This window comes from Dermacentor silvarum, chromosome 4 (genome assembly GCF_013339745.2).
Source record: "Dermacentor silvarum isolate Dsil-2018 chromosome 4, BIME_Dsil_1.4, whole genome shotgun sequence".
Classification (NCBI taxonomy): Eukaryota; Metazoa; Arthropoda; class Arachnida; order Ixodida; family Ixodidae; genus Dermacentor; species Dermacentor silvarum.
Genome location: NC_051157.2, coordinates 177,430,713 through 177,448,303, shown reverse-complemented (window position 1 = coordinate 177,448,303; position 17,591 = coordinate 177,430,713). Strand labels below are relative to the sequence as shown.

Genomic DNA, 17,591 nt, shown 5'->3' with positions numbered 1-17,591 from the left:
CCATTACGCAATAGATTGTGCATGTTGCGGCGCATAAACATGCGATAATGATAAAAACTTACATGAGATTAGAGTTCTCACCTTTATAGGAGACCAACGTAAACATTTCATCAGGTCGTACGCTGTGCTTCCATTACGCAATAGATTGTGCATGTTGCGGCGCATAAACATGCGATAATGATAAAAACTTACATGAGATTAGAGTTCTCACCTTTATAGGAGACCAACGTAAACATTTCATCAGGTCGTACGCTGCATAAAATGAAAGCAAACACGATTGTACTACATTTTGCCGTTACTTGAAAGTTGTTTTCTTCTTTCTGGAGTTTTACGTGTCAAACCCAGTTCTGATTATGAGGCACGCCGTAGTGGAGGGCTCCGGATTAATTTTGACCACCTGTGGTTCTTTAACGTGCACTATATGGAACGCAACACACGGATGTTTTTGCATTTCGCCTACATCGAAATTCGGCCGCCGCGGCCGGGATCCCGTCCTGTGACATCGTGCTCAGCAGCGCAACGCCTTAGCTAACTGAGCCACCGCGGCGGGTGTTACTTGTAAGTTACTTAAATTATCGCATCAATAAAGCTTCGCTTCCTATGTGTTCCTACATCTGCCTTTAATCTGCATATTTTTCTTTTGTTATTTTTATTAATCGCAAAACAATGAATCTCAATGCACATTATAAGCGTTCTTTATTAAATGCATAAATGAAGGATTATGATAAACTGAGGAGTCTATTCGCATAGTTTCAACTCTTTGGTGAACGCGAATGGTAGTAGCTTAGCCGGAAAAGTCTGGCTTCATCAGCGGCCTTGCGTACTCTACTACGAAACTACCGGTGTTTTATGTCAACTGTGGCCATAGGGGTAAATTTATTGAGCACTTTGCTGCAATATTATGCTTTATTGCGCGCGTTTGGCGATTTGAAAGTATCCGAAAATAATTCTAGAACTATTCATTTTTATAGATAGGAATTATTCGATTCGAAGACCGAATCGAATATGGCATTATTCGATTCGCTATTTTTCAAATATTCGCACAGCCCTAAATTTAACCATGTGACCAACAACCCGAACCACCGCTTTGTGGGTGAAATTACATGTTTGTGCAAGAACAGTAAAATTTAAAGCACTTACTAACCAGTTAGAGTTGTAATTGTGAAGGTATGTACTCAGCCTTGCTTCTGTAGGTTTTCCCATTTTTTCTCTCTTATTTTTCATCCTTTTTCTGTCATTGATAGGTAATGCGAAGGGGAGTATGCCATTGGACTGGCTTATGTCAGCTATCGACTCCGGAATGCCGGGATTGTGTGATTTTTACTATATGATTAACCAAAATCTTTCTGCGACTCCACAGAAATGTCATCAATAAATAAAATGATAACTTCGACCAAACCGCGACACAAAGCATTTTTCGAAAAACATTCAAGCCGCTGTCATTGCATGGAGTTTCTTTCCAACTACCATAACAGAAGCAGCATCACATGTTTTCATCATTGCTGTCTTGAAGGTATGTTATGCAGCGGAGCTAGATGAAAGCGAGTAATGCTCTCGCGCAATATCTGTCCCTCGTAAAGGCAGCATCATTGTTTCATCTTTCTAATCACCACCGGAGGAGATTGCATTTCACTGCATGGTACTGTGGGGCACGGAGAAAAAAGATGCGAGTTACCATGATAAAAAAAAAAGAGTGGTGTTGATATCACTCGTCACCTGATTTGCACCATCCTTCTTCGTCAAAGAGCTCGGCGGATTCTTTGGGTCGCTTGTAGTATCCCCTCACCATCGACAACGTCTGGAAGCAGATCTCCCCCACCTGATGTGGACCAAGCTTTTCGCGTGTGCACACGTCCACCACCTAGCAATCAAAGGAGAGCAAGGTTGGCTTCAACAGGTGACAGAAATTAGTTATAGGCGTGCTAGTGTGTTCGCTTGCAAAATACTTTCAAATCTTAAAAAGTTACGTCTTCTGAGACGCAAACAGAAACGGCTTTCAAGTGTATACTTAATTTCAGTTGCATGAAGCGGCAATTCGCATAACTGATCGTTAACGTTTACCATGCCTAACAAGTCGTAGAGTTTGCTGCGATGCACGTAGTGTTGAGGGGGGGGGGGGGGCACAGTTTATAGTCAGTGCGATTCTTTCATGGTGCAATGAAATCTCTTTGGAAAGATGTACAACTTGGAAGCCGCATGCAGGCTTTCAATACGCTCTTGCAGCGAATCGGAAATACGACATTTTCTCGTCTTTTTTTTCTACTACACTGCCATAACTACATCACAGAGGCCGCCGCGCTTTTTTAACGAAATGAGCACTTCGGTGCAAGTGCACTGACGCGTTGCACTACTCAATAATGCTAACGCGTCACGCTACCGTACATACTAGTCATTACCGCATTCAAAAAATGACAAAGCAGCAATATTTGGCACTTCTTTGCAGGTGTTGTGTGGAGGCGTAACGCGATGCTTGCGCAGTGATTGCGACTAAAGATGTAGCGGCCGCGAGAGGGCCACAACGTGCAGGCAAGGGCGAGCAGCGCGCGCAGCTCCGAAACCTTTCTAGGCACCATACCGGTTGCACCCCGCGCCCCCGTCCTCCACTATCCACCAATGGTGACGAGTGGAAAGGGCGAGCAATCCCGAGGGCGGCTGAAGCAAAAGAAAAATAAAGCCAGTTGACTGTTGGGATTCACGCCGTCGAGTCGTCTCTCTCTCCTCCGCGCGTACTCGCGTCCCAACAGTAGTGACCCGGACGAGGCTTAACGACAACCACACATCGATGCCATGGAGACTAGAGCCGACGCACCAGCGATCTCCGCCGTCGACGTTAAGCTACCGCCATTTTGGATAGCCGACCCAGAACTCTGGTTCCTGCAAGTGGAATCGCAATTCGCCGCCCGACGCATTACTACCGATCAGACAATGTACCACCACGTGGTCTGCAGCCTTCCACCTACAACAGCGAGCGAAGTACGAGATATACTGGTCGCTCCACCTGTAGTGAACGCGTACACAACGCTCAAGCAACTGCTCATCAGCCGCCTCACGCCATCAGAGCCTCAGCTACTGCAACAGCTGCTACACGGCGCTGAGCTCGGCGACCGGACCCCTAGCCAATTGTTGCGCCACATGCATCAGCTGCTCGGCCCGACGACCACCGACCTGGACAGCAGGCTGCTTCGGGAGCTCTTCCTGCAATGGCTCCCCACAAACGTGCGGATGGTCTTCGCCTCAGCTGCCGACAAACAGCTTTCTCAGCTGGCCGAACTCGCCGACTTAGTAACGGCAGTGGCTTCGCCATCCATCGCGGCGGTGCAAACAGACATGGGACTCAGCACATCTACCAACGAGCTGCAGGACATAAGGGAGCAGATCTCTCACCTCGCCGACACCGTAGCAGCCATACGGGACGGCAGCGCGCGTGCGGAGCACCAGCGTGCCGCAGCGCAGCACCAGCAACAGCAACTGCGACAGAGAATCTGTTGGTACCACAGGAAGCACGGCAACGCGGCCCGCAAATGTATTCCACCTTGCGACTACGCGGGAAACAACCGCAGCCGGCACTGAGGGCGACCAGTGTTCCGGATACCTCAGAGCGTCGTCCTTCAGTGTTCTTTCTCACCGACCGTGACAGTGGCCTGCGATTCTTCGTGGACACCGGTGCTGAGGTGAGCGTAGTGCCAGCTTTGTCAACAGAGTGCCGTGTCCCCAGTGCGTCTCCCTTTCAGGCGGTCAACAATACCACCATTGCCACTTACAGATATCGCTCGCTGCCACTGGATTTAGGTTTGAAGAAGACATTCCGATGGATTTTCATTGTGGCAGAGGTGAAATTCGCTATCCTGGGTGCAGACTTCCTTCGGCACTTTGGTCTCCTCGTCGATGTGCGCAACAGACTCCACGATCCCGTGTCGCAAGCGACTGTGTAGGGCAACCCCTCAAAACACCCTCCGTTGAGTGCTACGCTGTTAGGGCCGGCCGGCGCCGAACATTTTGCTCGCAACCTGCACGAATTTCTTGAACTGACGAGGCAGCCGCCAGCCGGCTCTGTGGCGAAGCACGCGGTATGCCACTACATCTCCACCAGCCCGTGTACGCGCGGCCTCGCCGGCTGTGCCCGGAGAAGTTGAAAGTCGCCCGGCAGGAATTCGACCACTTGCTGGAACTGGAGATCATCAGGCCTTCGTCGAGCCCCTGGGCATCTCCACTTCACATGGTCCTTAAGCCGACACCGGGAGACTGGCGCCCATGTAGAGACTACCGTGCGCTAAACCGCACCACCAGACAGGTACCCGGTACCGCATATCCATGACATCACGACGAGTCTATACAGTGCTACCGGCTTCTCAAAGATAGATATAGTGCGGGCATACCATCAAATTCCTGTTGCTCCGGAGGATGTCCCCAAGACAGTCATCGCGACGCCCTTCGGACTATTCGAGTTCCTTCGGATGCCGTTCGGCGTCCGAAACGCGGGTCACACTTTCCGGAGATTCATGGACGGCGCCATACGTGGCCTCAACTTCTGTCACGCTTACCTTGATGACCTGTTAGTGGCAAGCGGCACACCAGAAGAGCATATAAAGCATCTGCGCATCGTCTTCCAGCGCTTAGTCGAGCACGGGGTAGTCGAGAACATGGCCAAATGCGAGCTTGGTGTACCTGAGCTGTCCTAGGATACGTAATTTCTAGCTCAGGAGTTCGGCCTCATCCCAGCAAGGTTGAAGCAGTGCAAGGATTCCTGCAGCCAAATACAAAGCGCCAGCTGCGAGAATTTCTGGGTTTAGTGAATTGCTACCGCCATTTCATCCCCCACTGCGCCCAAATCCTCCAACCTCTTCACAACCTGCTGGCCACTTCACGAAACTGCTCCGGCACCCTTTCCTGGCATGACGAGTCAAGCGAAGCCTTCCGCAAGATCAAGGACGCCCTGGCAAACGCCGCACTCCTTGCATACCCTAGGCCCGGCATTCCGCAGTGTGTGATGGTCGATGCCTCGGACACAGCCGTCGGTTCTGTCTTACAGCAGCTCGTCGATGGAATCTGGCGCCCGACATCGTTTTTCTCGAGGAAGCTAACCCCCCCTGAGCGCCGCTACAGTACTTTCGGGAGAGAACTGCTGGCCATGTACGCGGTCATCCGACATTTTCGCCACTTCCTGGAAGGCGTAGAATTCTTCGTCCTTACTGACCACACGCTGCTTACCTACGCCCTGCGTTCGCTAAGCTCCGATGGTGGCACGCACACAGCGCGGGAATTGCGCCACATGTCATATATATCTGAATTCACGACAGCCATCCGCCACGTCAAGGGGAGCGACAACGAGGTGGCAGACGCCCTTTCCCGGAACCCTATAAATGTTATTGTGTCCACAAAGCAGGTTGATCTCTGCACCTTGGCAGCAGCTCAAAGTGAAGACGACGAGCTAAAGAGCCTGTTGACCGCAACAATTGCCCTGAAGCTGCAGTGGCTGCCAATTCCCGGATCCCAAGACAGAATTTGCTGTGACATAAGTATCGGCAATGCTCGCCCGTTTGTGCCTTCCAACCTCCGTCGCCACGTGTGCACACAGAGACTGGTGACGGCAAAGTTTGTCTGGACATGCATTAATCGTGACGTCCGGCGCTGGGCACGTGAATGTGTAGCCTGCCAGCGTTCCAAGATACAACGACACACCTTGACAGCACTGGGAACACGCCCAACTCCGGACTCCCGATTTGATAATGTTCACCTGGACATTGTTGGCCCACTACCACCCTGCCACGGACAGAATTATCTGCTGACATGCGTGGATAGATTCACCCGTTGGGCGGAGGCCATCCCTATCGTGGACATCACCACTGAAACGGTTGCCAGTGCCTTCCTGTACCATTGGGCTGCCCGCTTCGGGGTGCCTTCCACGATCACAACGGACCGTGGCCGGCAGTTCGAATCCGCCCTCTTCACTAGCATCACTCAGCTCATCGGTGCCACTCGCATACGTACAACGGCGTACTATCGCATGAGTAATGGCATGCTGGAGCGCTTTCACCGTCAGCTTAAGGCAGCGCTCACAGCAACCGAAGCCGCGAGAGCGCCACAACGTGCAGGCAAGGGCGAGCAGCGAGCGCAGCTCCGAAACCTTTCTAGCCACCATACCGGTTGCACCCCGCGCCCCCATCCTCCACTCTCCACCAATGGTGACGAGCGTAAAGGGCGCGCCGCCCCAAGGGCGGCTGAAGCAAAATAAAAATGAAACTAGTCGACAGTTGGGATTCACGCCGTCAAGTCGTCTCTCTCTCTCCTCAGCGCTTACTCGCGTCCCAACATTGTCAATAAAATTTACCCAGTTAGCCACAAACATATTCTAGACAAATCTGTTAGAATTGCTATCCGGGACACATCCTTCGCACGAGTGGTCAACGCAAACATTTGAAGCGTCTGTGAATAATAACTCAGTGCGCCATCTGTTTTATTTCTTTTTTTGCGGTGCCATGAGGGCTTTCTGTGGTATCAGCAATCTGCATCATCATCATCATCCTCAGCTTATATTTATGCCCTCTGCAGGGCGAAGGCCTCTCCCTGCGATCTCAATTAGCCCTGTCTTGCGCTAGCTGATTCTAACTTGCGCCGGCAAATTTTGTAACTTCATCACCCCACCTAGCACAATGATTGGATTATACCGGTGCTAACATATGTACCTAGTTTTCTGTCATCCTTGACTGCACTTACCTTCTCTTGGTATCCATTTTGTAACTCTAATCGTCCACCGGTTATCCATCCTACATGGCCTATACCCAGCTCCATTTGTTTGTCCTAATGTCAATCAAAATACCGGCTACCCCGTTTGCTCTCTGATCCACACCGCTCTCTTCCTGTCTCTTTACGTTAGGCCTAACATTTTTCGTTCCATCGCTCTTTGTGTGGTTCTTAACTTGTTCTCGAGCTTCTTTGTTAACCTCCAAGTTTCCGCCCCATATGTTAGCACCGGAAGAATGCAATGATTGTACACTTTTTCTTTGCAACGACAGTAGGTAAGCTCCCAGTGAGGATTTGGTAATATCTGCAATATGCACTCCAACCCAATTTTATTCTTCCGTAAGTTTCCTTCTCATGATCAAGTCCGCTGTGAGTAATTAACCAAGATAAACATGCTCCTTTACAGACTATAGAGGCTGACTGGCGATCCTGAATTTTTGTACCCTTGCCAGGTTACTGAACATTATCTTTGTCTTCTGCATATCATTCTTAAACCCCACTCTCGCCTTTTCTTCGTTAAGGCCTTCAATCATTTGTTGTAATTCGTCCCTGTTGTTTCTGCATAGGTCAATTTCATCTGCAGCATACTGTACCTTAACTGTGACTCCTGTTGCGGGCATTCCATCACCTCTACCATCCCCGTGCTCCCCAACGTTCGGTTGAGTGGTGACGCTGCCACAGGACTCCGTCGTGCCATAGCCCTTTGACAGTTGCTCGAGACTACCAAAGGCCTTGCGGACTGCTTCTACTACGGATGGTAAGAGCACGCTGCCACCGGTGCTGATAGTCCGCAAGCTGGGTAACTTGCGTCCTGTGCGGCACAGCTCGCGGACCACAGCTTGCAGATGGGACGGGAACAACACTGCTGTCGTCACCTGCCGGTATGTTGGTACACTGATAAATGTCGACAAAGTATACGTGTATACGTTGCGAGTACATCACATAAGTTACGTGCCATCATTCAAATCCAATTACGCACATTACCTAGAATATACGAAACTATAGTGTTGAAGTGGGCTAGCTGGTACACGTCTGAGTCTAAACATTGTGAAGGACGGAACAAGCAAGAAAGAAAATGACGAAGAGCTGACCGTCAGCTAACGATTGTGGAATGCGGTGCTCACACTCTCAAAGCACAGAAAGGAAAGAGGGCAAGAGCAAAGGTATCGCGACAATTGGATTACATGCGATTTCGCGTTACCTACTGCCACACATCCACACAGGCGGACACCCATCTAAACATTCTAACTCTTTATTTAAAACGTTAATTCAATGTGTGGTCGCTAACGCTGTCCAACTTTCATCTCGATATTTCGTATGGTTCATGCATTTTGCATGTTTTCTGGTTTGCATACTTTCTTAAAATTGCTCTATCATTCATATTTTTAGAGAATCCACATTCCTTGCAATGTGTTTCAGTTCCTAAAGAATTTGAGTGTTTCATCAGCCGGTGGTTTATACAGCAGCCGGTTTGTCCAATGTAGCACCGGCCTCATGGCAGAGGGATGTCATGGACGTTTGTCAGACATCGCAGAGTTGCCGTGACGTTGCATGGCAAGTTGCGTCGGATATTTCTGCAAGACGCAAACTCGCATGGCTGGAAAACTTTCTTCGTCAACACAAAGCATCTATACTATACTATTCGCTCTCCCTGTATCACAGGCGATTACGGTACTCCCTAATGCAAAATTTGAGCGGCACTCTCTAGGTATTTTGAATTCGTGATATAATGAGGCAAAAATATAAATCTGAACGGCAGGGTGCTCTCGGCGGCGGCGCTGAAGCCGACTCACGATGGATCCGTGGCGTGAAAGCACACCGTGCAGCCGCGGCCCACCAGGCCATCGCCTCGATGCCGCCTGCCTCGCCCCCATCCAAGACTCTTACTCCACCGCCAGCCGCCAGCCCCAGCACTACCACTCTGCGTCGTCACGCTCCCCTCCCTCGCCTCCCAGCAGAGGACTTCAATATCGTCTTCAGACCGGGAGGGGGGCATTGACCTCCGCACTTCCACTAACGGAGCCCTGCTACAAATCATCTGCACTCTTGCTACCATGGACTATGCAATCGCCCGCACCGCCCACCGTGTACGGATCAATCCGTACGAATCCCCTACGCCATCGCCGACGCGATGGCGTAGGGGAGTCGATGGCGTAGGGAAGTTGCTAAATTCTTCGTCGAGAACATCCTGCTGCGATATGATACCCCAGAAGTCCTGATCACCGACAGAGGAACGGCCTTCCCTGCCGAGCTCTCGCACGCCATTTTGCAATACAGCCAGACAAGCACAGGAGGACAACTGCCTACCACCCGCAGACGAATGGTCTTATGGAGTGGCTGAAGAAGGCCTTCGCTGACATGGTTGCAATGTACGCGTACGTCGACGTCGAGCACAAGACGTGGGATGCCGTCCTGCCGTATATAACATTTGCTAACACGGTGGTGCAAGAGACAACGCAGATCACGCCGTTCAAGCTGGTTTACAAGCAGGAGCCCGACGACGACTCTAGACGCCATGCTGCTGCACGTCACCGACGAACAGAATCTCGACATCGCGGCCTATCTCCAGCGTGTCGAAGAAGCCCGACAGCTCAGCCCGCTTGCGCATCCGGAACCAGCCGAGGAACGGCAGCCTACACTACAATCTTTGACGACGCTACGTCAGGTACCAGCCCGGCGACCGTGCTTGGGTTTTCACTCCAATACAACGACGACGGCTTAGCGAGAAACTTATGCGATTCTACTTACTGGAATGTTATCGATGGTTCTATCCGTTGTCTGTTGTCAGCGAAGCTTGTGTAATGGGATTGTATACGCGACGCGAATGTGTAGTACTATCTGGACAACACGCGGGCACCAGCGATTACTGCGGAAACTTTGATCACTTGCGTACGAAAGCCCTCAGCGTAATGCGTGGCGCATTCGCGAAGCGTGGTGCATTCCAAGGAACGGTGTTCCTGGAACTACTTCCATTTGGGAGGAACGGAGTAACGGCACCGTTCCCTGAAGGGTTAGTGGAACTGTAACGTAACTCGTTAAGTTTACGAAGGAATGACAGAAGGAACGGCGTTCCCTCTGTAAACGTTCCACGGAATTGAACAGACGCACGCACGTATGCAGCACATGATGCAGGGCGGATGGGCGACCGCGTGAGGCGCAAAGAACTACCACTTGCCTGTCACGTGACTATGGTGCATTTTTTGTGATTTCCCCGTTATATCGTTTTATGACTAGGCTTCAAGATTGTCACGTGACGCTCACTTGTGTAATTTCATTCATCCATGCCAGCATGGCAGCCTGCCGCAAAGGAATAATGATGTTAGGATCACAGCGTAAAGACAGAGCTGGCTGCGGTGACCAAACCAGCCAGCGCAGATGTTGCCACCTCGTTTGCGCCCGAAGATTTCTTCTCGTTCGGGCAGCAAACCCTTCCAGCCGAGGAGCAGGATGAACTGTCGCTGTACCTGCTGGTACCATTTGACTGCAAGTTGTTGCAGATGAATAACTTCGAGGTACTGAACCAATTTTTCCTCAAGTACAACACGGCAGTACCCTCAAGCGTTCGGTGGAACGGCTCTTCAACACTGCCAAGGAATTGCTGACGAAAAAGCGGGTCCGTCTGTCGGACACCAACATCTAGATGCCACTCTCGCTGAGTTCACACAAGTTGCGAATATGTATTCTGGACATTTTTTTTCCACTCATACTGCAATATTGAATCGGCATTCAATAAACGTCTATGTAATGTTGCTTTCAATGGGGTTTCTTGTGCAAAAAATTAGCTATATTGGTGCACGTGAGTAAAAGCACAGTATCCTGACGGCGTACTTAAAGACCGAAGTGGAAAGTGCCATATGTGTTGCACTTGTAATAGACGAGCACCTAAGTTGCAGTTAGACATGTCTGGAGTATGTCCGGCGCTCCCTGAAAAAATTCATCTAGGAGAGTTTGGATTTTTTTCTCTACAGATAATCTGCTGTCGGCGATGTTCAAGTTTGTATAATATACGTAGTTCGACGTGAGTTTTAAAGTGCTCACTTTATATCGCCTCAGGATTTTCCGACACTATTTCATAATTTAAAGAAAAATATAATTCAACGTTAATATAACACCACGTACTAGTCTAATGTTTGAAGTGTAACTGGACCGCATTTCTTTCGCATTAAGGGAACTTGTAACGGGAACTCTTTTCAAGGTTGGGAAGGAGCGAGAAACAAGCTTTCGTGCCTGTTTTAGAGGAACGTGGACAACACTGCTTTTGTCGATTCGTGCTCGCGTCAGGTGCAACACAGTTGCGATACTCATGTCAAGAGATTGTTAGACGTCACATTTCCCGAGCGGCTCCTTGGAAGCCGTCGGAAGTGCTACTGAGAAAGCAGAATAGCAGAAATGCATCAATAAATGGATAAATGGGAAGGATGCCCACGGCTGTGCTTCCATAAGTGAACAACGTGTCCGCCAAGCTCAAGAGAGCAGTAGGCCACGCCGGCGTGCGCATGGTTTTCTCCACGCTGTATAAGTTGCGCAAAATGTGCTGACTCGTGAACTCATACAAGCCAGATGCCTCCTCGTGTATTGACAAACACCAGGGAAAGTATGGCGCCTGTACCAGCAACCTTCTCCATGACAGCCTTCTGTCATGCAGCCTGTCATACATTAGACAAACTGGCCGCTTGCATCACTCGCCGGCTGCAGAAACACACGAATATTTGAAGGACTGGAAAATACAGCAAACCTCGCTCTACATTGCAAAGAGTGCGGATGCTCTCCATACCCGAGCGATACAGCCATTCTAGTAAAATACGCAAAACACATTCTAGATCTATCAAGCATACAAGATACGAAAGAAAATGAGAAGGTATAGCTTGCGCAAGCGCAGTCTTTTGAACAAAGAGGTGCGCATTTTAGTTTGGTGTTCGCGTGCGCGACTCGGCTGTAGCACTTTATAGGAAACCGCATGTAATGACGTTGTCACACACATAACACACCTCATCTCACGGCAATGGGAGGCAGCGCTGTCCAGCTCCGACACGACGGACCAGCTCAACCTGGTCAACCGAGCGAGAAGGACTGATGGGACCACCCACTGCAGAACGGAGGAGCTACCTACCCTCGTGTGCTCTCTTGCATAAAGTTTATTATCCTCTCTCTCTCGAGGCTCCCTTCCGCTTGTGCTCTCCCCTTCCTGTCTTTATATTACTCACGCAGCACGTCTTAAACGTGAGTTGAAAGTCAGCGCCTTGTTGGTTTTGTTCTTCCTCCTCCCATCCTTCGCTTGGTTGAGATTTTGACCTTGAGTATACGTATATCCAAAGCACCCGCTTTTGCAACTCCCAGGAAAAGGACGATTCAACAATTTCTACGTGAACGCGAGCGCAGATTGTCCTGCAGCATATCACATGACGCCAATTACTTAAACGAATTTCACTTACAAGCTTTCTTTACAATTTGTTTCCCAATACGGCATAATGGAATACGGCAAATGAATGAATGATTGAATGAATTAAATAAGTAATTAATTATTGGCAAGTGCTGATGACCCTGCTTATGCATTTTACAGATGTGAAAAGCATATTACGTGATATCTTGTTTTAAAGAGAACTATATTTTAACGTTTCGACAGTTACAGGCGCCTGCAGCATAGCCGGCCCAGCACTTGTGAGGTTTCGTGCACACTGCGACGCGATCGGCGTACGCTCAACAAACTTCTTAGGTTTCTGTTAGATGTCTCCAAAGTGGTTGATGCCTGTGTATAATGCTACAAAGAAAGGTGGGACCGATGGTTTTATCAAAACCTGTTGCTCCCGAACATTAGCCTTACATTAGGCCACAATCACAGGTATGCTTTCTTCGTTGCAAAGTCACTCTTTCAAACGTCTGGCACGTGTGTCACACTACGTCATTCCCACGTGAAAGAAAGCGCTTTGAGACGCTGCGTTAGACTGCACTGCCTTGTGATCGGCCCAGATTTTTTTATGGCACTGTATTCAACCGCTTTTTCTTTCTTCTTTTTTATCAGATAGTTATTTTCAAATTGCGCGAGGTCCACCTAACATGCTATTGTATTATAAACGGAACGGAAAAATATACCACCTTGTATTTGTCGATGCTATCCATAGTTTGTGCAGGCGTCATCATGGCCGGCACCATGACACAGGTGATGCCCGCGAGAGCACCCACCATGGTGAACATCATACCCGCCTGGTACGTAATGGGAGGAGAGGCAAGAAGGACATCTGACGTTTTCCACATCATATACGACCTGCATAATGTACGGCACAAATATTGTGCAAAGGTGAGAAAGGTGCTTTTCTATGAATTCCAGAGCAGGAATCCCACTTTTGGGGAGCGCAGACTTCAATGTTCAGAACGCAAGAATGCTGCAAATTGTGGCTGTGCGCCTGGCAGTAATGTCTGGCAATGCCGCGGACCACCAACTTCTTGATGCATTAGCGGCATATTTTGTTAGTTTTTTTTTGCAAATTTCGTGGTGGGTAGGTAGCGGCAAATGGAGTTCAAATGCAGAGGATGAAACTAGTGTGCCTATGGCTACTCCATTTTACTTCTATGCAAAAAACTATAATAAATTTGTTTAACTAAAGAAGAAATTATAAAAAATGGGGGCAGCTTCACACTTTTTTATTTTTTTATTAGTTGCCTGAAATAAACTTCAAACTTCACTAGTGGTTCGAAGACTGTGCAAACAGCAATGCTGTTGATCTCACCTAGCTTTATCTCGGATCGGCTAAGTCGCAGGCCCAGATCGTTTTGTCGACGCTTCTGGCTGCACACATGCTTTTGCTCCGTAACACGAGCTCATAACTCCGAATCTTCTGCAAATCGACGACGTCTTGCCGCCGCTTCATCGGCGCAATACTCGGGGTTGGTCCGAAGTCGTCTCATCCGCTCTGGAGTAGCGGCCCGACGGTTTTCGCGCCACGCTTGCTCTTCTTCGGGAGTAACGCACTTACGGTCGCGCCATTCTCAGGGCGATGTGCTCGGCGCGGGGACGTGGGGCATTCTGTCGCCGCAGTGGCAACGCGGCGCTAATATTATGAGGATCATCGCAGTGACGTCACGTCTTAGCTCCGCCTACCACAGCTGTGGCGACACGGCTATGCGGGAGCTCGGCGTGATGACGTCATCGCTCGGCAAAGCTGGCCAAAACGACAGCGCGCGCGATGGCGTTCTGCTCCCGCGGCTGCTGCTCACGGAGCTGCCGCGCGAGCGCCTTATCTTGAAAGCGGTCTGCGATGTGGCCGAAGTGTGCGCCCGCGGGCGCCTCATCTTTAAAGCGATCTGCGATAGGAGACAAAGTGCATTCGCCGAGTGCCGGTAGCATCGTACGCGCTGTGCTTTCGACGTTTAGTTCGCGTTGAAGCTAGCTAGAGCCAGCGCGAAAGTCAATTTGCTCGCTCCCGCTCGCACGCTTTCTCACTCCAGCGTTTTGACGAGCTTCCGCGGTCATCGAGCGAGATGTGTTCATGTTCGCTTTTGCAGGCATCATGCATGTTAATTTAGTTAGTAAGCAAATCTTGACAAGCTTATACGGCCGATAAAACTACTATCCTTACTTCGCATAGATGTCTACTAATTTGCAGTCGCAATCAATGCTTCGCCTTTCGGGCGGAATTACGATTTCTTTTTTTTTCTTTTCTACACTGCATGTAGAAGTGCAGTGGTTTCACTGCTAATAACCGAATGAACCACATGGGCGGCAGGAAACTTATCCGACGCAAAAAACAAAACAAGGCAGCCGCTCATTACCTGCAGCAAGTTAAAAAAGGAAACCGTATGTTTCCTTTTCTCTCGAAAGAGAGAAGTTTGCTGGAGGCGGTGCTGTTTATTTGCCTTGTGTGGGGCATCTTCTGTCCTTTTATATGTGACTCGCAAACGCAACGTTAACCCTGCTCTGAAACGCTCGCGTTTTCTTAAAGGCGCAGTCATTCATTGCACAAACAGATCCACACTTCACGTGCATGAAGACACAGACGGCCGACTGTTACTTTGAACAGTAAAAAATATATACTCGTCCAATCCCCAGCGACAATACATTAGCAAATAATTATTTTCACAAGGTAATACAGAAAAGTGAGTTCTCGTAAACAAATCCACTCATTTCGCTGATCAGCCGGCGCTCACGATTGACGTCTTGCGACGTTTTCCTGATTGATTTCGAGTTAAGTCAGCTTTTCGAAAATTTCAAGGTTCTTTTGGTCTGCTGGAGCCTTATTGCGTAACGATTCGGTTTCCGAATAAGTCACTTTGACGGTGGCGTCACTTTGGGCTGTCCGCTGCCGTAATGAGGACGAGTGGAACGACAGAGGCCAGTCGCCGCGCAGGTTTTTAAGCGAAGGTTTATAGGCTCAGGAGTGGCGGCGGTGGTGTTAGTGGCGGCGGTGTCATGTTCACGCTTTACGTCAAGGGCATAGAAAGACGACTGGAAAACAGCGAATTAGGTTTTGATTTATCCTACATGCGTAATGGACAAATGGTGCAACAGAAGGTCCCTGGATTGATGTACGCAGACGACATTGTGCTACTAGCGGACAATAAAAAAGATTTACAGATACTTGCGAATATCTGTGGGAACGCAGCGACAAATCTAGGCCTTAAGTTTAGCACAGAGAAATCAGGGATTATGATCTTTAATGAACACACGAGTAACTTCGTGGTGTCAATTCAACAGCAAGTAATACCCATAGTGAAGCAATATAAGTACCTCGGCGTACACATAAACGAAGGAAAGAATTACTCAAGCAACCACCAAGATAATCTGAAAATAAAGGGGAAGCGGAATGCAGCATTAATAAAACACAGAGCACTGTGGGGCCACAATAAGTATGAGGTGGTGCGTGGAATCTGGAAAGGAGTAATGGTGCCAGCGCTAACATTCGCAAATGCCATTATATGCTTAAAATCGGATATATTGGCGGGTTTGGAAGTTAACCAAAGATCAGTAGGCCGGTTGGCTTTGGGAGCACACGGTAATACGACAAATGAGGCAGTGCATGGAGACATGGGTTGGGCCTCTTTTGAAGTCAGAGAAGCACAAAGCAAAATTAGTTTTGAAGAAAGGCTCAGGAACATGGATGAAAATAAATGGGCGGCTAAAGTGCACAAGTATCTCTACATGAAAAGCGTGGACACAGAATGGAGGAAGAGGTCAAGGAAGTTGGCAACCAAGTACAGGATAATCGAAACTGTAAATAGACAACCAGGGGTCATCAGAAAGAAAGTGAGAGAAATAGAGACCGTGAAATGGATGCAAAGAATGGAAACGAAAAGGACAATGGAGATTTACAAGAATGAGAAGAAAGAAATTAGAAGGGAAAATCTGTACGATAACACAAAGGGCAGTGCCTTGCTATTTGAGGCTCGAGCCGGTTGCCTAAGGACGAAAACATATCGGAACAAATATTCGGAACTAGATGAGACATGTGTATGCTGCAGTAAAGATCCAGAAACCACTCAGCACATCCTGATGGAATGCGACGGGATCTACCCAGCGAGAACCGTAGGTAACGTGCAACTCCCAGAAGCGCTTGGGTTTAAAGTGGAAGGAAACCTAAACAGATCAGCCGTAGATATCAGCAAGAGACGATTAGAGTACTGGTGGAAAAAAAGCAGGGAAAAGATGGATACAACCTGATCTCTTAAAATCGTAGGCAGCGGTACAAGCTAAATTTTTGAAAAAGGTATACAAAAATGCTAGATTAAGAACATGTGTAGTACACCTGATGAAATCAAGCAGGCTAGGTGACTACTTGTCGCCACCCCGTTTCAAAGGGGATGCCAATAAATCATCATCATCATCATCATGCTGAAAAGTGGGCCGGTCCTGGCGATAGAGCAGAAAGTGTCCAAGTTCAATGGCACACACCAGGGAAAGAAAAGAGAAGAGAGAGAGAGTGAGAAAGATGCAGAGAAATATAGAAAAGCACCACGAACGTCAGACAGAAAGAGAGAGAGAGAGAAAGAAATAGAGAGAGAGGAAAAGGAAGAGAGAGAAATCAAGAGAGAAAAGAGACCGAGAGAAAGAGAAAGTGAGAAAGAGAGAGAACTATAGAAAATCACCACGAAGGTAAGACAAAGAAACAAAGAGAGAGCGAAAGTAAGAGAGAGAAAGAGATAAAATAAGAGAGAGAGAGAAGAGAGAGAAAATAGAAAAAGAAAAGAGAGAGAAAGAAAATCAACACGAAGGTCAGAGAGAACGAGACCGAAAGGAATGAAGACATATAGAAAGAGGGAAAGAAATAAAGAGAGAGAAAGGAAGAGAGAGAAAGAGAGAGGGAAAGAAAGAAAATTGCCACGAAGGTCAGATACACACACGACAAGCTTCGCTTACCCTATTTTCTCGACAGGGGAAGGGCTGGTGATCTTGATTACGATAGCAATTATACGGACACTCTAGGCCAATTTCTACCATCACCGTCATCGTCACCTTGAGGTTCCGTATAAAGTCCAAGGGCAATAACACCGTCGCCGCGCGCCCTACGCTGTATGTGCGAGTGAAAGCGTGCGTAGGGAGCCAACAAGCTCTGCTCAGTCACGTCACCGCGAAGAGGAAGAAGCGTGCAGGAAGGCACGTTTACACCGAAAGCGGAGCGTCTAAGCTGCCGAGCAGATTTTAAGCAAGGCGTGGCGGCGATCGCGCGGACCTTTTCAGACCGGACTACTCTAGACCGGACGGACTTGTCTGGCTGCCCGCGCCACCGAGAAGGCGGAGCATCGAGCACCTTGGCGGCGGACGTGTCGCCATGTCTTGGCAACGGTCGTCTGCTCTCACCTAAAGCCCCTTTGTGTTAGTCATTTTGTGTTAGCCTTTGTGTTAGTCAAGCCCTGAGGTT

The 17,591-nt window shown here is 48.8% G+C and overlaps 1 protein-coding gene across 1 annotated transcript in view; it reads right to left on the bottom strand.

The window, feature by feature from the left end:
* LOC119449064 (luciferin 4-monooxygenase-like) overlaps window positions 1-17,591 on the bottom strand; it is a 94,218-nt gene that overhangs the window by 8,914 nt on the left and 67,713 nt on the right. Inside the window, exons 6-8 of the mRNA XM_049666234.1 lie at window positions 12,835-13,003; window positions 7,335-7,616; window positions 1,717-1,861 (exon numbers count right to left, since the gene is read on the bottom strand). Of these exons, the coding sequence (XP_049522191.1) occupies window positions 1,717-1,861; window positions 7,335-7,616; window positions 12,835-13,003 (596 nt within the window). The remainder of the gene's footprint in view (window positions 1-1,716; window positions 1,862-7,334; window positions 7,617-12,834; window positions 13,004-17,591) is intronic.